General features: G+C 39.4%; 1 protein-coding gene across 2 annotated transcripts in view; it reads left to right on the top strand.

Annotated features, from left to right (window-relative positions):
- LOC136858678 (F-box only protein 9) overlaps positions 1-26607 on the top strand; it is a 178926-nt gene that overhangs the window by 38431 nt on the left and 113888 nt on the right. For both annotated transcript variants that reach the window (XM_067138399.2, XM_067138398.2), the window contains exon 3: positions 9425-9577. In XM_067138399.2, coding sequence (XP_066994500.2) covers positions 9425-9577 — 153 coding nt within the window. The remainder of the gene's footprint in view (positions 1-9424; positions 9578-26607) is intronic.

The raw sequence follows: 26607 nt of genomic DNA, 5'->3' as shown, positions 1-26607 counted from the left end.
TCTTCCATAGAAACAATCACTTTCTTCCGTTTACTCGCCATACTCACAAAGGATATGAAAACTATAACATCCGCCCCCAACCAATGCTATCATGAACAATGACTGAAGACTCACTGCACCTGTCCTTGAGAGAAAAACCGGTCCTGCCGCCAGCGGTCAGGCCAGTGCTTGTCCCACGGTCGCACCCTCCACACCAGGTGTCCCTGAATTTAGTCTCCACCAAAAGTTCAAATTAAGTCTACCAGTGTCGGATAAGCGAAGATCGGATGAGCGGGACTCTACTGTAGTTTATTCACCTCACTAATAATGGACACGGAAAATGTTATCAGTTTAGTTCAAAAACGTAATTTCCTCTACGACAAGAATCATAAGTATTATTGCAACAACGTAAGAGAGAATCCCTGGAAGGAAGTAACAGGTTAGAATATTCAATTTCGTGGTAGATTAGGCCTATATGGCACTTAGTTTATTTTGCAATTATTGTTGACATTATTTCAGAATCATATTATCGTGTTGGAGACCCTCCATGGCTCAGACAGCTGCGCGTCGTTCTCTCACCACTGGATACCATGGTTTAAATCCCGGTCACTCCATGTGAGATTTGTGCTGGAAAAAGCGGAGGCGGGACAGGTTTTTCTCCGGGTACTCCGGTTTTCCCTGTCATCTTTCATTCCAGCAACACTCTCCATTCTCATTTCATAGCATCTATCAGTCATTAATAAATCACTTTGGGAGTGGTGACCCCATCGTACTAATAGCCTATATATGACTCATTTATTACATCCCTAACCTGGTCAATGACTGGAACACAGCTTGTAGGTTTTCATTATCATGTTGGAGTCCATATACGGTACGGTATGTCAGTACGATAATTGACATTGCTTGGAATGTACGATTTTTAAGTGTTTATTACCGTATACAGTATTTACTGTGAACAATTTTATAAGTGGCATTTCCCTACGTTTGTTGCACATGTATTCCTAACAAACAGTAATGCATAAGAAGCTGCTCTGTTGTGGACAATACATTTTACAGTTTTTAATTAATGTTGAGGCCACCTCGATTAATGACTTCACCCTGTCACGGCGTGCAACTTACTGCATTAAAATTTTACCAAACCATCCATTGCATGCTGTATGTTTCCCGCGTAGAATCCGGTTTGATTCTATTCCGCTAATTGTGAACAGCGGAGTGGAGATTTCGACTGATGGGTTTAACAGAGAGTTACAATATTGAAAATCTTCCACCTTTTTGATATCAAGATTTTCAATATTGTAACTCTCTGTGATTATATTTTGATACGGAAAATGAAGCTGATTACTTGCAATGATGGGTTTAATTCGATTCCACAAGGTGAGATGAGCATCTGGTGTTCGTGTTGTCATAGCGTGACGTCGTATGGCCTTGGCAAGCCCGAATAGGCTCCATAACACCAGAGACACACCGCAAGTGCACAAATGTTCTAACAAAGGGTGAAACTTACGCGGAGACTGGAGGGTTCTAACCATGACCTGCTTTGAGCGGACGTTTTCTATATCAAGGGGCTCTAAAATCTGAACTGTTTAACCGGGGAATATATTTATAACAGAACACTTTAAATGGGAAAAATATGCATAAATCTTAATACAACCGATCAAGTGACAAAGAATATCACACTTCTTAGGGGGCAAATCTTCTTATGCGGGAACTTCTTAACCGAGTTTCACTGTATATTATCTTCTTAAAAACATCTTAATGAGTAGGACCTACCTTGTTTTGCTTAAAATCTATATGAATTAAAAAGATTAAAATCGGTGTGGTTGGTTGAATTCACTGTCCCATTCAACCAACCACATTGATTTTAATTTTTTTTTAATTCACATAGATTTTAAGCAAAACAAGGTACTCATTAAGATGTTTTTAAGAAGATAATATACTTTGTAATTTCACCTAAGCATTGTACGAGGGTAATCCCAAAAATAAGGTCTCCTATTTTTAAAAAAATACAGAACTCTGTTCGTGTGGCTGTTGGTCACAATATTGTGAAGAGTGTTTCTCACGCTCGTATATAAACATGCACACGCCACGCTGAGGCACTTAGTCTTGGCTTAGCAGCCGTTGAGAATTGAGCTCCCATTGGATGTTACCGCCAAGTGCATGGATGTCAAAAATGTTCGTAAGTGGTGTAGAGAGTTTGCAGCCGGTCGGACTGAAATTCATGATGAACAAAGGAGCGGGAGACCATCAATTTCTGTCGAGACAGTCGTGAAGATTGGCGGGTCACCCTGGATGATTTCTGCATTTTGGTTTCTGAGGTTTCCCAAAGCGCCGCTCACAGAATTTTAACGGAAATGTTGAAATACCAGAAGGTGTGCGCAAGATGGGTGCCAGCACCGACAACGAGGTGAAAGATGAGGTTCACATCTTCCTGAACAGCTGGTATGACATGGGCATACAAAAACTCTCACAGTGTCTACAAAAATGCATCGACCGAAATGGTGATTATGTAGAAAAATAGCTAAATGTTCAAGCTGTAAAATGATGTAAACCATTGTAGAAATAAACAGGTCTATGTATTTATAAAAAATAGGAGACCTTATTTTAGGGATTACGTTCGTAATATACCTGAGGATGTTCCAAATGGAACGAAACCTGTACTGTAAATGATGATTGATTTAAAGCAAATATAAGTATCAAAAAGGTGGAAATTTAATGTTATTGATTCAGTGCCTTTTCTGCGTCTATAAAAGTCATTACTATATCCTTCCCATATTCCCAACTCTTTTCAGGGATCTGTCTCAGAATGAAAATGGGTCCTACTGTTGACCTTTCACTTCTGAATCCAAATTCTTCCTCTTGTAACTGTCTTTCCATTTTTTTCTCCAGTTCTACTTTCCATTATCCTTTCTGTTATCTTGGCAACATGAATGAGGATTGTGATTCCTCAGTAGTTACTGCACATCTTATCTCATATCTTGAATCTTGGTATTATAACCCCCCTTTTCCCAATCCTCAAACACTTTTCTCACTCTCCATACATATTTGAGTGTTCTTTAAGTCCACTGGAGTCCTGCTGATCCTGCAGCCTTGATCATTTTTATAGCTACTTCATCTATTCCCACAGTTTTTCCCATCTTCATATTTTTAAATGCCTATTCCACCCATGTCATTGTAATGTTTGATTCCTTCTCTGTTACTTCTATTCCTGCTGCCTGGATACCTTCTCCACATGCCTGGTTTCTCACGTTCAGCAGTTCACTGAAATATTATTTCCATCTGTTCATTATCTCTTCTGGTTGTGTCAGTATTTCTCCTTCTTTATTCTTCACAAATGCTGTGATCATCATTTCATTCTTACAGTTTCCTATAATTTCAATTTTTTTTTTCCCCACAGTTCAAAAGTTCCTTTACTTCCTGGGTGAATGTTTCCCAACTTTTCTTCATCAACTACCCTTTTGCAAACTCTCTTTGCTTCTTTGTATCTCGCTTTACTCTCTTTCGTGTTTTCTATTATTTTCAAGTTTTCTTCTTATCCTTTACTCTATTTTTCACTATCATTCCACCATGTTTCTCTTCCTTTCTTAACTGTCCTGATGTTCTGCCACTAGTTTTCTCTGCACATCTTACAAATGAACTCTTAAAATTATTCCATTCTTGTTCAACATGGCTAATATCTATTCTTGGTATCAGCTTTTATACTCTTCTCTTCCCAGTCTCTCTCCCCACTTGTGCCTTCAGATCTCCAATTGTAATTACTGTACTTCCTTTTCTTCTGTGTGTTTGTACACTTCTTCAAGGAATTGTTCTGTATTCTCTTCTTATATTTCCAGTTTATGGAACATATACTTGGAACATAACTCGTGTTCCTGTTTCAAACTGTATCCTTGCTATGGTTATTCTGTCATTGATCTTCACCTCCTCCACATATTCCAGGACATCCTTTCTATTGATCATTCCTACTCTGTTTACTGCATCCTATCCTCCACTGTAAAACAACCTATATCCTTCCTTCCTTCATTTTTCTTTCGCCCTCTTCCTCTCCATTTTGTTTCACTGAGACCAGGGATGGCTATGCCCTCCACTTTCATGAACTCTTTCAGCTCTTCAGTCTTATCTGTCAGAGTTAGGAAGTTGACTGTCCAGATTTGTGTATACTATATTGTGATAACTGGTCACCTACTTGTCACATATCCCCCAGTATCCGAAGAACTGGGCATCGCCTGCAGGGGACGCCTTAACATTTTCCTAGGCCGCATCATATTTGCACTAATTTTAGGCTGTTATTATGATGGGTTCACCCCTCCCAAAGGCATTTTATAGCTGCTGCCATCAGGTGATGAGGCCACTCCTACCTAACATGGAGTACATACGCCTTCTGTAGCCGCCCCTAATCTGCGGACAGACAGTTTTTGATGGATTCCAATGTCATTTCCTACACTGAAGTTACCATCGCCCCATCTACGAGAACTCATCCATCTGAAGCCATTGGTCCTCATAGAGGGTCAAGTCATTTCTCGTCGCTCGATACTCGATGCATATTACAGATTACAGATTATCTTTGAGATTCTATGCCTGACTCGGTGCAGAGTCGCTGGCAGTATGATCTACTCTATTACTGTAGCGGACTGGACTGGCCAGAAGCCTCCTTATATGTGAATATTGCGTACTAAGTAGTAGTAACCCTTGGGTAAAATAAACTGTTTGGAATAGTCACTTAGGGCTTTTTAGTGTTTAGTAGCATTAAAAAAAAACAAAAAAAAAAAAAACAGTATGCTGATACTTGAAATGGAAACCAAAATCACGTAGGCTGAGTGGACCTTGAACTAGCTCTCACATCCAGATAAAATTCCCTGACCCGATCGTAATCAAATCTGGGGCCTCCAGGTAAGAGGCAGGCATGCTAACCATAGACCGCAGAGCTGGTAAGTTTAGAAACTCCCCCATAGTGACATATTCTTAGATGACTGCAGAAATATGTATGTACAGTATGTGTTTTGAGTAATCAATATTATTTTTAATATTTGGGTGTGCTAAGTCCCAACTGACGAGCCTAACGTAGCACACGAGGGCGAAACGCAGGCAACCAAGAATGAGTTAGCTGGTAAATTTGTAATGTCCAATAACGGACCATTATATTGGTATTATAAATTTACTCATTCAGGACAAATATTTTAGGTTCCCTATGGGAATCAACATCTACATCGTTTGATGGCCAGGCAGGCATCTATTTTTGGAAATGAGACTTAGCTCTCATAGTGATTGGCACTGCTGGTGGCTTCAAATAGCCTATGCAGTGGCCTCCACGGTATGCACTAGCCTTGCATCTTGGGTGGTGTGCTAAGTCCCAACTGACGAGCCTAACTTAGCACACGAGGGCGAAACGCAGGCAACCAAGAATGAGTTAGCTGGTAAATTTGTAATGTCCAATAACGGACCATTATATTGGTATTATAAATTTACTCATTCAGGACAAATATTTTAGGTTCCCTATGGGAATCAACATCTATATCATTTGATGGCCAGGCAGGCATCTATTTTTGGAAATGAGACTTAGCTCTCATAGTGCATTGGCACTGCTGGTGGCTTCAAATAGCCTATGCAGTGGCCTCCACGGTATGGACTAGCCTTGCGTCTTGGGTGGTGTGCTAAGTCTCAACTGACGAGCCTAACTTAGCACACGAGGGCGAAAAGCAGGCAACCAAGAATGAGTTAGCTGGTAAATTTGTAATGTCCAATAACGGACCATTATATTGGTATTACATTATTGAATTTCGGTAAAATCTGTAAATATTGCTTATTCATCAAATGACTGAGAAAATTACTATTTTGTACGGGTTTCATGCTCTGCAGCCAGTGATGAACGCCCTCGCCCACTTTCTTCCGGATACAAGTTCATAGCCACGCGGCCAACTCGCCCGGTCTTTGAAGCTTTAATGATAATGTATGAGCCATCAATAACCCCTATGACATTAGGTATGTTTGATATATTTTGGAAGGCTTCACATGATTCCTGAATCTCACTACCTGGCAGCCACTTAATTATATTATGAGAAATACTACACAATGCATTTATAACTCTCACAAAACAGACGGTAAGAATTGACTTGGCTATGTCAAACTTTTCCCCAACAGATCTGTACGAATCAGGCATTGCTAAGATCCAAATTACAGCCAGAAGTTGTTTTCGTGGATCTTGCAATGGTCTTCCGCGTTCCCCGATTTTGAATTTAGAAAGTTCAGGACCAATGACTCAGAAGATGTTCGAATGCTGATCTCGGCAATCGAAAATGTTGATTAAATTCAATTTCATCGTAGTTGTTAACAACGTAATCTACATATCCAGTTATTCTGGCTTATCGTGCACCAATGCAGAGCAGATATATTGGTATTCGTCGTCATCGTCATCAGATTCTTCGTGCAAGATAAAGAATAATGGATACTGTTTTAGGACACATTTCGGTGAGGAAAGTAGTAACAACTCATACAGTACACAGCTATTAATAAACTCACCTGAAAATTATTCATTAAATTCCTTGCAAATGAGGTTATGGTAAAACAAATAACCTTCCTTAACACTCCAGTACTGATTGTTGTTGCGTTATGAAGCAATTTACTCTTGTGGATCACAACTGTGATCCGTGCGACCACTAGCGTGACTTCTTTTGACTTTGTTTTCTTATTACAGTGTCCAATCTCAGTTCATGTGTATATATCTACTCCGTTTTATGAGTTTATATTAATTGTTGGTATATAAGTACAAAATGGAAGACTATGAGAATATAAATCGATGGATGAATGAACCAGACAGTGAGGTACCTTATGGAGGGAGTAAGTGAGACAAATCACAATGTCCGGTAATTTTTCAGGGATTGTTTACAAATGCACGCATAATTATATTCTATTGTACAGATAATAAAGTTCTTTTCACAATGCATAATCATATTCATTGAATAAATAGCATAGAATAGCCTTATATTACAAAGAATGTATGGATCACATTTGTGATCCGCGCAACCACTGGAGTGTTAATTGATTAGCCATATTCTGTTACTCTGTATTCACTCCAAAGCGTTCACAAAATACTGTTACTCAGGGTTAACCTTACTAGTTACTCCGCGATACTCTAACTCTACTTGGAGTCGTATTTTGTGAACGCAGCCTTTTGCCATTGAGAACCTAAAGTGAAGGAATATTTGGTCTCCCGAATAGGAACCTCAGGACAGGCGCCAATCAGTTTCATATGGAACGAAGTCGAACAATCCATAAGAAAAGGACGAGTGTTATCTTACGCACTCCCGGAAACAAAATCAACGATGTACTGCAATGCTTGCTGTAACAGGTGGTGGCAGAAAACTTGCACCTTACTCAGTTCTAAAATGAAAAACAGTGCCTAAAATAAAATTTCCGCGAGGGATCCACATTCATATCGAAGAAGGGTGGATGGACACATCACTCATACAAGATTGGGTAGGAACGGTTTGGGGAAATCTAGCAGGGTCCCTCCTTCGATGCCCGGCCCATCTCGCGGTGGACAGTTTTCTTTCTTGCTGGTATGTCATTATTATGGATTTACATGAATTGTAATTTTATTAGTTCACGCGTCATATTGCCAGTTCGTAACGGGAAGAATATTTTCCAGTGTCGGTACTTCAAACCCACGTGTCCAACTTACCTGATGTACCCTTTCTGACATTTCAGAAAAAATCTCACGCCGGAATTTTACGCCCAAATGACGATAACCGAAAATGAGTTGAACCAGTTGTGTGTATATTATATTTGATGCATCTTTTAATTGTAAATGAATTGTAATTAATTTTTTAATATCCAAATTCCTTGAATAATTTATGTCTCCAAAGTTCTTGCCTGTATTTTTCGTCAAAGAAAAAGTGCGTTAATTACGCGAGAAAATACTTTAACTGTTGAGAAGAAGATAAGCCACAAACAAGGCTAAGTGACTGTAAGTAACCTATTTTGAAGATCGTCAAGTATATCATAGTGCGCCGTAAGAAACTGAGCTCAGTTTCCTAGGCTATATTAACTAGTGGAGCAAACATGCTCTTATAAGATAGTGTACCTGTTTAGAGCTATAATGCTCCTTCCCTGTATGTTATCGTGTTGATAATTCTCTCGAGTTCTGTACCTGTTTTTTGGACTTTAAGTCACTGTTGTCAGAGCTGACGAACTCATTATTATATTGTTACTGTTTATTCAGATCTTCTATTTATCAGATTTTAAATTCAAAAGAAAAAGGAAGAAAAGAAATAAAATTTCAAAATTTAGCGCTTTAACTTATGCTCTGGTCATTTCGTTGTCCGCCCATTCACCCCGGCACCTTCTTACACCTCTGTGATCCACGATATTTCCTGATCAGTAATAATAATAATATTAATAATAATAAGCATCTTTATCATCATCTGCAGTACGTAGGCCTGCATACAATTGTTAGGCTCAAATGCCTGCACATTCATGATAATTATGAGCAAGATTTCTTTATAATTATTTGTTTCATACATGATACTGATCATCTGAATGATTTTTCCCTTTGGTGTCTATCTGTCTTTCTGATTATCTGTTTGTTTGTGTTCCTAAAGCTGGAAAACTGCTGGACATATGTATTTTAACCAACTCATTCAAGATTGTGTTATCAGGTGCATATGACATCAGGGTCATCATATGGAGTTAGGGTTTATAGGAAGATTGTTCTGATATATTTTTGTTATCAGTATGTCTATCAAAAGACTGTATATAACATATATTTATGAATCGGTTATTTTTGTTTGTTGATTCCACATATGTATTCATCGTACGACATATAATAATTGAGATGCTTATGAAAAATTGGATTTTGGTTAACAGGAAGAATTTAAGAACCAATTTACTCTTTTCGATTGGACAGATACTGTAATATGGGAGGTATCATCAACAATGGGTTTCGTGAGTCTTCAGTTACAACACCACGCCAGTGGTCAAACATCAATATGTAACCTGAGAAGCAGGAAGAATTTCACACAACTTTGGACCAGGAAGAGAACCGTACAATAAATTCAGAAATCGTCGTCATTCTGTCTCGACTTTGTTCAGCTTTATTGTGCTTCACATTACTACCACGTGCTTTCAGAGAAAATATCAGTTTAACATGTATCAAACGTGTGAATAAAGCCATGTTACTTCATATAAATTCATTAAGGAAACGTGTAATCCATTGCAAATTCCCATGCGAAGAACAGGCCAAATGCTAGATTTTTCAATAACATTATTCCTTTTCTGGAACTTCAATTATTTCAAGTATAATAACACAGAATCTGATCATACTATAGTTTGCCTATCACTAAAGATTATTATGTCTTGCTACCTTTTATGTTTTAATTATATTTGGAAATATTCTGCTGTTTATGTTACAAATTATTGTCATAGGAAATTCTTAGACCTGTTCCTTTTCTTTCAGGAGAAGTCAAGCTTAGAAGACGTTTTGTCAACTTTTCGAGAACAATGGCAGCGGGAACTTGAATCTTCACCTCGCCGTGATGTTAAGGTGTTAGGATCTGCTGAGAAAGATGCTGTTGGTGATCTTGGTGAGAGTAGCAGCATTGAGAATGAAGTAAGTTAAAAGTGGGTCATGCTGAAGCTTCACTTTTGCATATAGGCATAAAATCATTCTACACTACTTTAATGCAAATCTCACATTGTCTCTCCTCTAAATTTATGAGTCACCAGCATCAATTAATTTTACTGTTAGACTTTTTTAACACTGGTATTGTCATTATCTCACCACAGAATTTATTACCACCAAGCACGATCTAGATCATTTAGCCATCAGCTTGCATTTGGGAGATAGTGGGTTTGTATCCCAGCCTTGAAGATGGTTTTCCATGGTTTCCCATTTTCACACCTGGCTGTACTTTAAGGCCATCGTTGCTTCATTCCCAGTCCTAGCCCCTTCCTATTCCATCGGTGCCATGAGACCTGTCTGGGTTGGTGCAATGTCAAACGAATATGTAATAAAAGAATTTATTATCTAGATTTTCTAAAAGAGAAGTGTTCTTTAGAACCTTAACATTTTTCATACTGATGTATGGAAAACAACATACTACATGCTGCCACCATTACACCATTACAAGCAGGTTTGTTGTTTCAAAATAATTAATTATAAATTATGTTGCATTATGGCGTACCAAGAGAAGGAATTGTTACTGAATTTGGTGGCAGAAAACATTAATATCATTATTAAGGAAACATGATGTAACAACACAAATGCAAACTGATCAGCTATGAAAGAAAGACAATTGTGTAACTATAAACAATAGGCTATACCGGTAGTAGAGTACAGTATTAATCTAATGTATTTGTTGAAAATTCCAGGTTATGTTCTATCGTGGTTAAGACTGACAAAGTCGAAGTTTGCATAGCCTATCCTAAAATGTGTTGCAAAATCAATGTCAATGTAGTCATTGAAATAGTTAAGGTGTTCTTTTATCCACATAGAACATTTTATTGCATACTCTTTGGTTTGTCCCTCATCATTATGATTTCGCAGTTTCATTAATTAGATATTGCAGTTGCCTGCGAGCTGCCATTTTTTAATGGGTGTTATCTTAGTTTTTCCTATTTTCCCTGTCAACCTTTCTCCAATAAAGTTTTAAACGAGATAATCTCGATTAACCTAGACAATTTTGTTGATGGATACAAATTTTAACTGTTATCTTAGTTTTCTTAGCTAAAACTAAGATAAAAGCATTTACCCATGTTGGTAAATATGGATCTCAGAGAACTATTATTGATGTCTGTTGGTACTGTAACTGCTTAGGTATGCAGATTGTGACAACTGTGTGTGGCTGATTGGGCTTGGTTTCTTCCAGCTGTGTGTTTCTTTGCTCTCCACTTGTTTTGTATGTCGTTGTTGTAGTTGTTGTTTGAACCATCAGTCCATAGACTGGTTTGATGCAGCACTCCATGCCACCCTATCCTGTGCTGACCATTTCATTTCTACGTAACTACTACATCCTACATCTGCTCTAATCTGCTTGTCATGTGCCCTACCATTCTTTCTACCTATTCTTCCCTCAAAAACCAAACAAACAAACCCTGGGTGCCTTAAGTTGTGTCCTATCATTTTATCTCTTCTTCTCGTCAAATTTAGTCAAATCATAAAAATGTTTCCGGGTTAAAAGCGATCAGTTACTATTCATTTTGATGTGAAATAAGCAAATATAATGTTTGAAATGCTTAGTTAGCTCTAATTCTCTTGAGAAGTAGGAATTTGTTTTATGATGGGCAGACATTGTCTAATTTTGATAAAAAAGCTTTTGTTATAAATATAGGTTCAACATGTGAGTAATCTATATTTTATTCCAAGAGAAGCCATTTTCATTACATAAATGTCTGTTGTGTTGAGGGAAACTATCTGCTGTTATTTGTCACCGATATAATTTTTCTTTATTCGGAGTTCTAAGAAGACTCCGTTTTCAGGGAGTAAATAATAAATGAAAACCTAGCATAAACCTTGATTTATTTCCAAAGGTGGATAAGATGTGCTCATAATCTACATTGTCTCAAGTTATTTTGTTTTCAATCCAGATTTTTAGATTTCAAGATGCTCTAAATCTGTTAATAGTGTGAATAACTTTTGTTATGTAGGTGCTGAAGTGACTTTAATCTCAGAAACATGAATTTACTATTAATAAAGACAGCATATAACCATTAAAAAAAAATAAGAATAAACCCTGGGTACCACACGCTGTAATTTATGTGCAGTAAATCTCCTTGGTTGGTTGAGGTCATCCGAAGATTTAGGTTGTAATAGGTCGTTGAAGATCAATTTTCTTCACTCTTATTTTGACTTCTTTCCAAGCAGTTGTGGCATTTTGAGTGATGAGCATGGGAGAGCATTTCAGTCAAGACAATTCAGCATCGAGGGAATTTGAACTCATCTTTGCTTGCAAACTATTGTTGGAATGTAATGAGAGATGCCTCAGAAGAAGACTACAAATGAAAATCGAAGAAACAGCAATGCTTCGGTGTGTAGGTAAATGGATAAGAGTGCATGAGGTTGAATTCAATACGTGCAAATATACAACTGAGAACTGATGTCATATTCTGGTTCCTTGACCCTTATTTACTTGGAATTTAATATTTTTGTTGAGAAAACAGACAACATATTACTTTGTTGACCAGTGTAATCGAGAGTCTACTGTAGAAAGTACCTACATACATACATACATTATATACATTATAATTATAGACTGTTATGCCTTTCAGCGTTCAGTCTGCAAGCCTCTGAGAATTTACTAAATGTCGCCACAATCCTCAATTTGCAACCAGTGTTGTGGCCTCGTTTAGTTCTATAAATCTTATCTTTAAATCGTTAGAAACCGAGTCTAACCATCGTCGTCTTGGTCTCCCTCTACTTCTCTTACCCTCAATAGCAGAGTCCATTATTCTCCTACGTAACCTATCCTCCTCCATTCACCTCACATGACCCCACCACCAAAGCCGGTTTATGCGTACAGCTTCATCCATAGACTTCATTCCTAAATTATCCTTTATCTCCTCGTTCCAAGTACCCACCTGCCATTGTTCCCACCTGTTTGTACCAGTAATCATTCTTGCTACTTTCATGTCTGTTACTTCTAACTTATGAATAAGATATCCTGAGTCCACCCAGCTGTCGCTTCCGTAAAGCAAAGTTGGTCTGAAAACAGACTGATGTAAAGATACTTTCGTCTGAGAGCTGACTTCCTTCTTACAGAATACTGTTGATCGCAACTGCGAGCTCACTGCATTAGCTTTACTACACCTTGATTCAATCTCACTTACTATATTACCAACCTGGGAAAACACACAACCTAAATACTTGAAATTATCGACCTGTTCTAGCTTTGTATCACCAATCTGACATTCAGTTCTGTTGAATTTCTTACCTACTGACATCAATTTAGTCTTCGAGAGGCTAATTTTCATACCATACTCATTGCACCTATTTTCAAGTTCCAAGATATTAGACTGCAGGCTTTCGGCACAGTCTGCCATTAAGACCAAGTCATCAACATAGGCCAAACTGCTTACTACATTTCCACCTAACTGAATCCCTCCCTGCCATTTTATACCTTTCAGCAGATGATCCATGTAAATTACGAACAGCAAAGGTGAAAGATTACAGCCTTGTCTAACCCCTGTAAGTACCCTGAACCAAGAACTCATTCTACCATCAATTCTCACTGAAGCCAAATTGTCAACATAAATGCCTTTGATTGACTGATAATCTACCTTTAATTCCATAGTCCCCCAGTATAGTGAACATCTTTTCCCTCGGTTCCCTGTCATATGCTTTCTCTAGATCTAAAAAACATAAACACAACTGCCTATTCCTCTCGTAGCATTTTTCAGTTACCTGGCACATACTGAAAATCTGATCCTGACAGCCTCTCTGTGGTCTGAAACCACACTGGTTTTCATCCAACTTCTTCTCAACTACTGATCGCACCCTCCCTTCCAATACGCCAGTCAATACTTTGCCTGGTATACTAATCAGTGAGATACCTCGATAGTCGTTGCAATCCTTCCTGTTCCCTTGCTTATAGATAGGTTCAATTACTGCTTTTGTCCAATCTGAAGGTACCTTACCAAAACTCCACGCTAATTTTACTACTCTATGAAGCCATTTCATCCCTGCCTTCCCACTATACTTCACCATTTCAGGTCTAATTTCATCTATTCCTGCTGCCTTATGACAATGGAGTTTATTTACCATCCTTTCCACTTCCTCAAGCATAATTTCACCAACATAATTTTCCTCCTCCCCATGAGCTTGGCTGTTTGCAACACCACCAGGATGATTTCCTTTTACATTGAGAAGATGTTCAAAATATTCCCTCCACCTCTCCAGTGATTCCCTGGGATCTATTATGAGTTCACCTGAATTACTCAAAACACTGATCATTTCCTTTTTCCCTCCCTTCCTAAGATTCTTTATTACTGTCCAGAAAGGTTTCCCTGCTGCTTGACCTAGCCTTTCCAGGTTATTACCAAAATCTTCCCATGACTTCTTTTTGGATTCAACAACTATTTGTTTCGCTCTGTTTCTTTCATCTACGTAGAAATCCCTGTCTGCCTCGGCCCTTGTTTGGAGCCATTTCTGATAAGCCTTCTTTTTACGTTTACAGGCTGCTCTCACTTCATCATTCCAACAAGATGTTCGCCTTTTCCCATCTTTACACACAGTTGTTCCTAGGCATTCCCTTGCTGTTTCTACTACAGCATCCCTGTATGCCACCCATTCACTTTCTATATCCTGAACCTGCTTACTGTCTACTGTTTGAAAGTTTTCACTAATCATATCCATGTACTTCTGTCTAATTTCCTCGTCCTGGAGATTTTCTACCCTTATTCGTTTGCAGACAGATTTCACTTTCTCTACCTTAGGCCTAGAGATACTTAGTTCACTACAGATCAGATAGTGGTCTGTATCATCGAAAAATCCGCGAAAAACTCGTACATTCCTAACAGATTTCCTCCATTCAAAGTCTGTTAAGATATAGTCTATTATGGATCTGGTACCCCTAGCATCCCGTGTGTAGCGGTGAATAGCCTTATGCTTGAAGAATGTATTCGTAACAGCTAAACCCATACTAGCACAGAAGTCCAGCAAACGCTTCCCATTCCCATTAGCTTCCATATCTTCCCCACATTTACCAATCACCCTTTCGTACCCTTCAGTTCTATTTCCAACTCTCGCATATAAATCGCCCATTAGCACTATTCTATCCTTGCTGTTGACCCTGACCACGATGTCACTCAATGCTTCATAAAACTTGTCAACTTCATCCTCATCTGCACCCTCACATGGTGAATACACGGACACAATTCTTGTCCTAATTCCTCCAACTGACAAATCTACCCACATCATTCGCTCATTTATGTGCCTAACAGAAACTATGTTGCGTGCAATGGTATTCCTAATAAAGAGCCCTACCCCAGACCCTGCCCTTCCCTTTCTAACACCCGTCAAGTACAGTTTATAATCTCCTATCTCTTCCTCGTTATCTCCCCTTACCCGAATATCTGTTACTCCTAGCACCGCCAGATGCATCCTCTTTGGTGACTCAGCCAGTTCTACCTTCTTCCTTCCATAAGCCCCATTAATATTGATAGCTCCCCATCGAATTCCATTTCGTTCGCCAAGTTGTTTCCAAGGAGTCCCTCGCCTGTCAAATGGGAGTGGGACTCCATTACTCCCATAGGTTCGAGGCTTGCTTAAAATGTTCTGAGCTCGGTAAATTCATGAAGCAGGATGCTACCCTACTTGCACATAGTCCAAGTGAGGATCTCTCCTCTAACGGGTTATGGACCACCGGTGAATTGTATAGTCCTAGCCGCCTGAGCACAAGGAGGGCCATGACTCAGAATATGTCCCAGATCCCCACTCCCATTCCATAGCAACTGGTATCCCGACTCTCAGGACCACTTACTAGGCCACTCAGCCGTTGCCCATGGTTCATGAACTAGGACGTGACTACAGTAACCCACAAAACATGAACCATTAGAAAGTAACTTGCACAACCATTTTTTGTTTGCTATTGCTCATTACTAAATGAAGGGCACTAATATTAGCAATTGTTATATACAGTACAATATATGTAAACACCCATGGTGATTAAAATGTGTGCAAGTCATTTGCTACTGGGTATTGCCGCAAGAAACTTTCCATTTTGTCCCCCCACCTCATAAAACTCCATCTTTGTGAATATCACTCAAATTACAAACCCCTTTCGGCGAATAATAATACATGTTCCATCTTTGTGAATATCACTCAAATTACAAACCCCTTTCGGCGAATAATAATACATGTTAACAAAATATTTCAGACACAGATGTTGTTTGGGTCATCAGTTTAATCCAGCCCTCCATGCTACCCTACCCTGTGTTAACCTTTTCATTTCTATGCTACCACATTCTACATCTACTCTAATCTGTCTGACCAAGAATCCTGCTCCTCCTGCCAATGTACTTCACTTATACCAACTACATCTAACTTCAGTTTATCCATTTCCCTTTTCAGATTCTCTGTCCTACTGCAATGATTCAGACTTCTAACATTTCATGCTCTAACTTGCAGGATGTCAGTATTTATCTTCCTGATGATTAGAGATGAGAATTATAGGCACTAAAAACAGTTAAAATAGGCAGGCATATGGGCTCTTAAATTAGCCAAAATAGGCATGTAAATATGCGCTAATGTGTAAAATAGACAACAAAATAGGCATGAAAAAATACTTAGGCCTATAATTTTATAACACACTCAATTACTATAAAAGGAATGTACAACAAGCAACTTTTCAATGTTTCCCAGTAACAATCTTGTTCTCCTGTCGGACAGACTGTTTTGTACTGAGAGAAAGATCTCTCAACATCACAGGAAGTGACTGGACAAAACTTCAATGAAGCCACTTCATCTGGTTTTAATTCAACTGCTCCGTCTACCTCACCTCGTAGCACCCTGACTACTTTTACCGTCGCTTTCCATCATGGATTCTGTTACAGGACTCTTATGGAACTTTTTGCCGACAGCGGCTACCTTTCCAGAGTTTCGGTCAGAACTTCTCCTGACTTCTTCCACAACCCTAAATGATACCACCAGGGGAAAGCCACTTTTCTCCAACTTGGTGATTGCTCCCGGCAGCTTGTTGAAGTTTGAAGATGCTCCAGTTTATGCAGGGGGATATTAGCTCCAACCATTGCAGTGCACAGATCTATAGAAAATTGTTATTGGTCGCTGTTCACAGTGGACAGGTGGAAAAGCTGCAATGACACAGCTTTCTGTACTCATGCCAACTGCATCACAGTATTTCTATGTTGATCTATATGGTATCTTTTCACATTTGATCTGAAAGATAATAAAATTGACTTAAATTGCAATGTTCCTATATCTTAAATTTCTACAAGTGGGCTAATTGGCAATAATGCTTAGTATAATCATGCATTTGTTTCATAAAGAAAGAAAAAACTATTAGAGGTGATGTTTCTAGAAGTACAAAACTTTAAAGTAGGAACAAAATAATTTACGTAGAAATATGTCCTCAAAAATGTTCAGTTATAATCTGGCAGTTTCCTGTCATGTTCACCAGGTGAAAAATGAGTAAAAATGTTGTGAAACGATACCCGAGTAGCGTAGAGGAGAGATCCTTTCTATATACTTGCCAGGGACTCACCAAGCTGCCCCTAGCAGTATTCTTACTTATATAGAATAATTAAAACGGAGGCACTATATATCTCAGATTTGTGAACATTTTATATGTTGCTATTCGCCGGCTTTGGTCAGCCGGGTCAGCTGTCACGAAGACTATCTTCTGTTGCCTGCAATAGATCCTGCATCATGTGTACCCACAAGGCTGCCACCCTCGTTGAAAATTAGAAAACCACGTGATTTGAAACTGTCATGGCATGCGCCCATAACCTTACATTTGTCACAATTTAGCAAAACTCTAGATGGGATGCTAGAGCTTACGAACCCCAGACACTCCAGACCAACTGTCTTTTCACTGGCCTGATCTTGTAAAGATAGTCTTTGCAGCGTTGTAAAACACGCTGTGACATCATCCAAGCCGTACCATCCTGTATGTCTAGCCTCTGTGAGATCGTCCTAGCGGCACCACATTCGATCTTCAACCTATGTTTCGCAAAGGCTTAGCGGGAGCGTAATAGAGTTCACTAGAGCCTACACATAGTGCTAGTGAAAGTTACTCATGATTTTTAAAAATTAAATTTCAGTTGTAGTAGTTAGCGTAATTAGCCGCCACCCACGGAGGCCTGGGTTCGATACCCGGTTTTGCCACGAAATTTGAAAAGTGGCACTAGGGCTGGAACGGGGTCCACTCAGCCTTGGGAGGTCAACTCAGTAGAGGTGGGTTCGATTCCCACCTAACTCATCCTCTAAGTGGTTTTCGGTGGATTCCCACTTCTCCTCCAGAGAAATGCCGGGATTACCTACGATAACTTAAGGACGCAGCCACTTCTTTCCCTCTTCTTTACCTGTACCTTCCAAACTTCCCATGCCTTCACAAGGCCCCTGTTCAGCATAGAAGGTGAGACTGTCTGTGCGAGGTACTGGTCCTCCTCCCCAGTTTTATCCCCCACCCAAAGTCTCGCGCTCCAGCACACTGCCCATGAGACAGTATAGGTGGGATCCTTCGCTGAATCTGAGGGAAAAACCTACCCTAGAAGGTAAACAGATTAAGAAAGAAAGAAAATATTTCAGTTGCAAATCTCTATTTTCACAGGAAATGAATCAGAGTTCAAAATACCGATGTTTAATTTTCAGTCACACAGTGACAAGAGACCACCGGCAATCTAACTCCGCGTTCAGTAATAATTAAATGATTATTTAAATTTAGCAATATAAATTATTGAAAGTTCACGACTAATACAGCAATGCAACAAAACAACTTTCCACAATATGTAAGTTAATAGGCCTATAAATGCTACAATGAAATGCGATTGTAGTTCAGTCACAAAAAAAAAAAAAAAAAAAAAAAAAAGGGATAAAGGAATAAACGAACTTACCTCATTACAGTAAGCTTGGCAGAAGAGTAACCTAGTGAAATTGGGATCCACCGCTTCAGCCAGTAGGACTTCGACGATTTTTCTTTGCAATTACAATTCTTCTTTTTGCGTCACGCCAACACAGATAGGTCTAATGGTGACAGTGGGATGTGAAAGGCCTAGGAGTGAGAAGGAAGTGACCGTGGCCTTAATGAAGGTACATCCCCAGCATTTTCCTGGTGTGAAAATGGGAAACCACAGAAAACCATCGTCAGGGCTGCCAACAGTGGGGCCCAAACCACTATCTCCCGGATGCAATCTCACACCTGCGCACCCATAAGCGCACAGCCAACTCGCCTGGTGATTTTTCTTTGGGTATTTCCACAGACACACTTCTTCTTCACAGTAAATCACAACGCGTTCTGAAGAAGCAGTTCACATCGAGAAGGAGGTACAGTATAAGGAATATGAGTTGTGAAACGTAGTTCGATGTTGATTGGCTCTCGCATATGTATTAAAAGGTTGGAGGGGTTGAAGGCTTCGAGGTCAAATTGTTCCTTGTTTCTCCTGATAGACATTTCCCAAGAACTATTTCTGGTGACTTCCGAGAATTCCCTTGTTCGTGGGGTGAACGGATCTTGAGAAATGAGAAGATAATTCTGTCGAGCACATCAGTTACAATATAATGCTGGAAGAAAATCGGCTTTAAAATATATTAAAAAGGCATCAAATAGGCAAATGTACTCAAAATGGGCACAAACCCCTGAAATAGGCATTTATAATCACAATAAAACCAACAAAATCTAGATTAAAGAACCCCAAAACTGATTTATATCGCAACAGCCTACGTTTCTGAACACAGGAATAAATTAGGCAAATTCCCGTCTCTACTGATGATTGCCCCCTCTTGTGTATTCCCCACCCAGAGATCAGACTGGGGATCTATTTTACCTCCGGAATATTTTACTTGAGAGGAAGCCATCATCAGTACATCATTCGTTGATACAGAGTGAGCTGCAATTCCTTGGGAGTTAGTTACGGCTGTAGTTTCCTGTTGCTTTTAGCCATGTAGCAGTGTGACAGTAATTCATGAAAATAAAAATAGATGTATATTACCTTCTTAAAAAATTTTAACAATGAGTTAAAATGTTCTTATCATGGTAGCTGAGTAGTTAAGGGTTGATGGAACTAAACTGACATCTAAAACCAAGCCCCATGGCACAACATCCCTAAACTGTATTGGCCTACCAAGCGTCTGCTGCTCAGGCCAAAGGCCTGCAGATTACGAGGCGTCGTGGTCAGCACGAGTCCCCTTGGCCATTATTCTTGGATTTCTAGACCGGGGCTGCTATCTTACCGTCAGATAGCTCCTCAATTGTAATCACATAGGCTGAGTAGACCTCGAACTACCTCTCAGAATCAGGTAAAAATCCCTGACCTAGATGGGGATCAAGCCTGGGGCCTCTGGATAAGAGGCAGGCTTGCTACCCCTACACCGCAGGGCCAGCACAGCTATTACATTATTGAAATTATTTCAATCCCTTCTGCAGAGCCATTCTCAGGAGCTGACTTGTGGTTCAGAAACACTTGCTGTTTTGTATCCATGTCCATTACCTGCCTGCCTGACAATGAAATTGGAGTACAACAAACAAATAAGCACTCAGCAACATCATAAACTCTAATAATAATAATAATAATAATAATAATAATAATAATAATAATAATGTTTTAGATTTTGGCCTGAGTTTTTGACTCTTCGGCGTACACCGAGACGCTCCGACTCGTCTCTTGCATGATGTTGAGTCTCCCCCAGAATCCGAACGAGACTCGTGCGCCGTGGCGTTCACGACGAGGGATTTATCTGAAGATTTACCCCCTGGGGTATGTTTCTTGAAATGTTGTGCCATCATGCTTTGTGACTTGACTTTGCTTAGGACGGGTACCCATCCTTTTACAACTACAGGAAACAAGGTACCCAGATGAAGAGATTTTTTAATCTGAAGGCTACCGATTTTTCAAGAGCAAAGCGCAAAGAGGAATCCTCAATGGAGCTGTGATGCTTGGAACCGCATTTGCTGTTAGAACCAAGATCCTTAAATCAGTTGCAAATTCCGAACCTGTGAATGACAGATTGTCTATACTCACAATTAAATGCGCGAACAAAACCTACGCCCTAGTTAACGCACATGCTCCTACAAACAATAAGAACAAATCTGATCCAGACGAAGTTGATAATTTCTGGGACCTACTGGATGAAAAATTGAACAAAATCCCCAACCACCATGTCAGGCTTCTTTTGGGTGACTTCAATGCCCAACTAGGTCGTGAGCAGAAGTACAAGAAAGTTATAGGAAATTACCCTGCTCACAAAAGAACCAATCCCAACGGCAAAAGACTGGTGACCATTTGCGAAAATCACAACCTGCAGGTCATGTCGACCCACTTTCGCCATCTACCCAGAAAGCAAATGACTTGGCGTTCTCCCGTCCAAGCTCTCGGAGAGTTCCAAATTGATCATGTTGCGATCTCCAGGAGAAACAGCCCTGAGATTATGAATGTCAAGGTAAAGAAATGCATCAATGTGGCCTCAGATCATTATATGTCTCTTATCAAATTCAAACCAATTCCCGCAAACACAAGGAAGACAACCAAACAGATCACACGCTTCGACAATGATAAACTTCGGCAAAGGGTCGAGGAGTTCCAGGAGAAGGCTAGACCAAATGACTGTGACTTTAACAACGCCAAAAGTCTCCTTTTAAACCTAAGAATTTCATTTTTGTCCGTATTGAACATAGAAAGAATGATGAACTCTTCTCAGAAGAACTCTTAAGGTTTCACCTTACTTTTTCCTGCTTGCTGGCTCTTTAGAAGTGTGTGCGCGTGCATTTTGTATTCAGGAATCATTCAAGGCAAATATTTTCGCACTGCAAGTTGTGTGGTTAAGCTTATTTTTAATATGTATAACTTTTGCTTTCTCAACGATGCATTTGTTTCTACATTCGTCCCTGTTTTTATCTCCTCGTAAGATGTGTATTGTTTAATGTAACACCTTGTGTAAAAAATTGGGTTAAATGAAGGAGTTATATCATGTTCAAGATCATGCTTTCACGTCTCTGCACAATATTTGAATGAAATTTACCATTGGTCTTTATAGCTATTGTTGAGAGTGAAGGAGAATCGCCTGTTGTGTATGTTTATCAGGAACTCAAGGGAGACTTCATTAGTTAGTCGGAACATAGAAAAACTCTTAAGGTTTCACTTTACTTTTTCCTGCCTGCTGGCTCTTCAGAAATGTGTGCGCGTGTGTTTTGTATTCAGGAATCATTCAAGACAAATATTTTCGCACTGCAAGATGTGTGGTTAAGGTTATTTTTTAATATGTATAACTTTTGCTTTCTCAACGATTCATTTGTTTCTATATTCGTCCCTGTTTTTATCTCCTTGTAAGATGTGTATTGTTTAATGTAACGCCTTGTGTAATATAAATGCCTAAATGCTAGCCTATTTCCCACATTTTGGCTGATGATGACGCCAAACAGCGTCGAAACTAGTTCCAAGTGCAAATATATGTTATAAATAAACTATAACATTTTGTATTGAAAAGGTGGACCCTTTTAAGTTTTCCTATCTTCCAAAAGTTTCCTTGTTGAGGCCGCCAAAGACGTCGCAGAAATCAAGAGAAGCAAAAAGCATGCCTGGTGGAATAGTACCTGCGAATCAGTCCTCCAAGAAAGACTCAATGCGTGGAAACAGTACAACTCTACGAAATCAGAAAATGATTGGGAAACCTACAAAACCCAACGTGCCCAAGCAGCTAGGGTGTTCAGAACTGAGAAACGTAAATACGAAAAATCTCTCATTGAAAAGATAGAACAAAACATTTGGAAGAATGAAAGCAGAGAGTACTACAGGGCCTTCAAACGCAAACTCACTGGCTATAAACCACCATCTCTATGCTTTGAGCAAACGGACGGCACACTGGCGACGTCAAATGAAGAAAATTGCAGCATTTTGGCAGACTACTTCAAGAATTTACTTAATTGCTCTAAACCACAAAGCCCCATTGAGACCAAGGAACCCTTACTCAGATACCCAGATTCCAGACCACCCGACAGAGATGAAATCAAGCGCCACATTGCCCGTCTCAAAAATAACAAAGCGCCGGGGGAAGACTCAGTAGTAGCAGAACTATGGAAATATGCCCCAGAAGAATCACTTGATATCTTGCAAAAGCAAATAGAAGAAATTTGGAACAAGGAGACCCTACCCGAAGATTGGAAAATAGCTTTGATCCATCCATTACACAAAAAAGGCAGCATGAAGAACATCAACAACTACAGAGGAATATCTTTGCTACCCGTGACTTACAAAATTCTATCACTTGCCATCCTGGAGCGTTTGGAAGCACAAGTCGAACATCAAATAGGTGAATACCAAGGAGGGTTCAGAAAAGGTCGCTCAACAGCTGAACAGATCCAAAATCTGAAAACGATCATCAGATATTGTACACTAAGGTCCAAGCAGTATGTGTCTGTCTTTGTGGACTTTAAGAAAGCGTACGACTCCATTGACCGGAAAGTCCTGCTAAACATCTTAAATGAATTTGGAGTTGATTTGAAACTGCTGGCATTAATTAGAGCCACCCTGACCGATACAAAATCCAAGGTGAAGTTCCACGGATGTCTCTCGCATTCCTTTGACATCAAAACAGTAGTCCGACAAGGTGATGGGCTATCCCCGATGCTCTTCAACTGTGTTCTTGAAAAGATCATCAGAACCTGGCGGGTGAGATTACAGGAAACCAACTACAGTCCATTGAGAATAGGAACCAAATCCAAGGGGATCGCAACAGACTGCTTAGCATTTGCCGATGATATTGCTGTTCTCTCAACCGACATAGAAACCGCTAGAGCTCAAGTTGAAATTTTAAAGGAAATTGCCGAACAAACTGGTTTGCAGATATCGTTTGAGAAAACAGAAGTAATGACTAACATCAAAGAGGCTCCTCCAAAACTCCATACAAAATACGGGGACATCACCCGAGTAGACAAATTCAAATACCTAGGTGAGATCATCATGAAAAATGGACTGGACAGAGAAGCACTTCAGGAGCGAGTACGCAAACTGGAAATAGCCTACCAAACATCCTGCACAATCTACAACAAAAAATGCCTTTCCCAAAACACCAAGATACGTCACTATGAAACAATTCTGAAGCCATTAGTTCTATATGCAGCTGAAACCCTGTCTCTAAATGCCAACAAAGGACTCCTTAAAAAACTGGAGAAAAGAGAACGCAAAATTGTGAGAGGAATCTTGGGATCAAAGTACAGAAATGGAATCCATCAAAAGAGACCCAACAAGGAAGTCTACAGCAAAATAGAGAAAATTACCGACACAATCAGAAAAAGACGGGCACGATTTTACGGTCATCTGAAAAGAATGGACGGAAGAAAGTTAACTAAAGAAATCTTTCACTTTTTTGATTCAAACCCCAAAACCACAATTCCCTGGTTTAGAAATACCAAAGAAGACCTGCAAATGCTACATATCTCAGCTGAAGATGCCTCTAACAGAGATCTCTTCCGCAAGAAAATATTGACGAACGGGCTAAACCGAGACGAGCAACCGAAGAGAAGACACGGTGCCCCTTGGACAGAGGAGCGTAAGCAGGCCCACTCACAAAGAATGAGGGAAATTTGGGCTCTAAAGAAGGCCAAGTTCAGTGTCAAATGCAACAAGACTTAACGTGGTCCTTGATGGCCCCAGCGAATTATATATATATATATAATAATAGTAATAATGTTATTTGCTTTACATCTCACTAACTACTATCATGGTTTTCGGAGACGCAGAGGTGCCGGAATTTAGTCCTGCAGGAGTTCTTTTATGTGCCAGTAAATCTACTAACACATGGGTGTATTTGAGCACCTTCAAATACCACTGGACCGAGCGAGGATCAGACCTGGTAAGTGTAAGGACACACAGGAAGCGGCTCGGGGCGTGCCGGGCCGGGGCGGCGCGTCGTCTGCGCGGGTATTGCACACACAGGACGCGATATCATACAGGCGGTAATCGACAACATGGCACTGCCCAAAGCTGCACGTACAAGTATCCTCTGTGAAAATAACTTTTTAAAATTGACAATTTTGAAACAACGCGGAGGAGAGGGTGAGTGAATGAAGTGTGTTTGAGGAGAGCTGTTCATGGAGAGTATCATCACTTATTTCCAGATTTAAGAAGGCACGAGGAACACTTTTTACGTTACACAAGAATGTCAATATCAACATTTGATTATATCCTTAGCAAAGTTAAACACGATCTGGAAAAACAACCAACCAACTGGAGAAAACCTATCGGTCCAGAGGAGAGACTAGTTGTTTGTCCGAGGTAAGTCAGTTTCATATGGCTTATATCAGCATTACTTTTGCATTTGAAAATAAATGAGCTGGTAGAGGTGGTAAATGAAGGTTAGAGTACATGATTTTTAAAATATACTAAATGTATTGGGGCCATGACATTTTATAAAACAAATTAAATCAGAATTAAAGATCCTATCAGGAAATATTTTTGAAAGACAGTGTAAAACACAAACTGTTTCAATGTCGATATCTCTTTATATTGATATTTATTGATATTTTTTTATTATTTTTTCTCTAGATCTACAGTAATAATACCCATTTGATCCTTTAAATGAGAAAAATAACATGTTCAGCTCATGCCAAAATTCACTCTTTCAAACTCTACATACTGTACAGAAAAAAGAAAAGAAAATAAAACACGCAGAGAACAAAAATGAGCAAACAAAACAATGTTAATAAGAAAGAAAAAAATCAAACGTACTCCATGGACATGCCATGAAATTCCTCAGATACTCCGGAAACGTAACCCCCAAAGTGAGGGTCACCACGGTAGTCATCCTCGGCCCTTTCATGCCACGTCCAACGTCTTTGCTGAATATTCCTGTTGTCTTCCCAGAATGTGAAGTTTAAATAAACATAATTAAAGGACATAATAAAGTTGAAATAAAATCAGCAGTATTAAGAATGTCAAAGACCTTCATGCCTCTCTTAACTAGACACGCAAACTCTTGCACATTCCATTCCTCCTACCTTATTTTACTTGACCCACTCTAGGTTGCTGAGTCCAGACTTACGTTACATTCTGCCATTGCGTATTCATGCTCACGTATGCTCACGTTGCAAGTTTATCCTTGTCAGCCATGCTTAATCAATTTAAATACCAAGCCATACTCCACCTGAAATTTGTCATCACGTCCACCAAACCAAAGTTAACAAACAAACACCAATTCTCAATTCTCATCCCTCTTAACACTTAAATTCTGCCATTACATATACCACCTTTCTCCATCTCCACATTTCAGCAATAAATTACCGTCTCTACTGCAATTTAATACCAATACATCATCACTTAACACTCACATAATATAGCAATAATTAAACGTCCACCATCCATTTGTCATCACGTCCACCAAACCAAAGTTTACAAACAAACACCAATTCTCTATTCACATCCCTCTCAACACTTAAACAAACACCACTTCTCAGTTCTCGTCCCTCTCAACACTTAAAATCTGCCATTGAAAAGTACCACCACTTCTCCATCTCCAAATTTCATATCACATTGAATACCAAACCACCTTCATTTACAACTTACTCATGAGTGCACCATTACTTCTCATACCTTTCCAACACCACATTTCAACATATACCACCTCTATTTCCAACACCACCTTTCATCTCTAGCACACACTCATCTACCATACTCAATTTACCATACACTCATACTCATCCTATTACCCATCATAACAAACCATAAACACACTTAATTACCTACCGAAAACTCCATCTTGCACCAAACCAAAATTTACAAATAGCCAAATTACATTACTACATCTTCATACTTTTCCAACACCACATTTCAACATCTACAAATACCATCCACTCATATACCATCACATTAAATACAACTTACTCATGAGTGCACCACCACTTCTCTATACCTTTCCAACACCACATTTCAACATATACCACCTCTACTTCCAACACCACATTTCAGCCCTAGCACACA

Source organism: Anabrus simplex, chromosome 1, assembly GCF_040414725.1.
Source record: "Anabrus simplex isolate iqAnaSimp1 chromosome 1, ASM4041472v1, whole genome shotgun sequence".
Classification (NCBI taxonomy): domain Eukaryota; kingdom Metazoa; phylum Arthropoda; class Insecta; order Orthoptera; family Tettigoniidae; genus Anabrus; species Anabrus simplex.
This window is presented reverse-complemented; position numbering and strand designations above follow the sequence as displayed.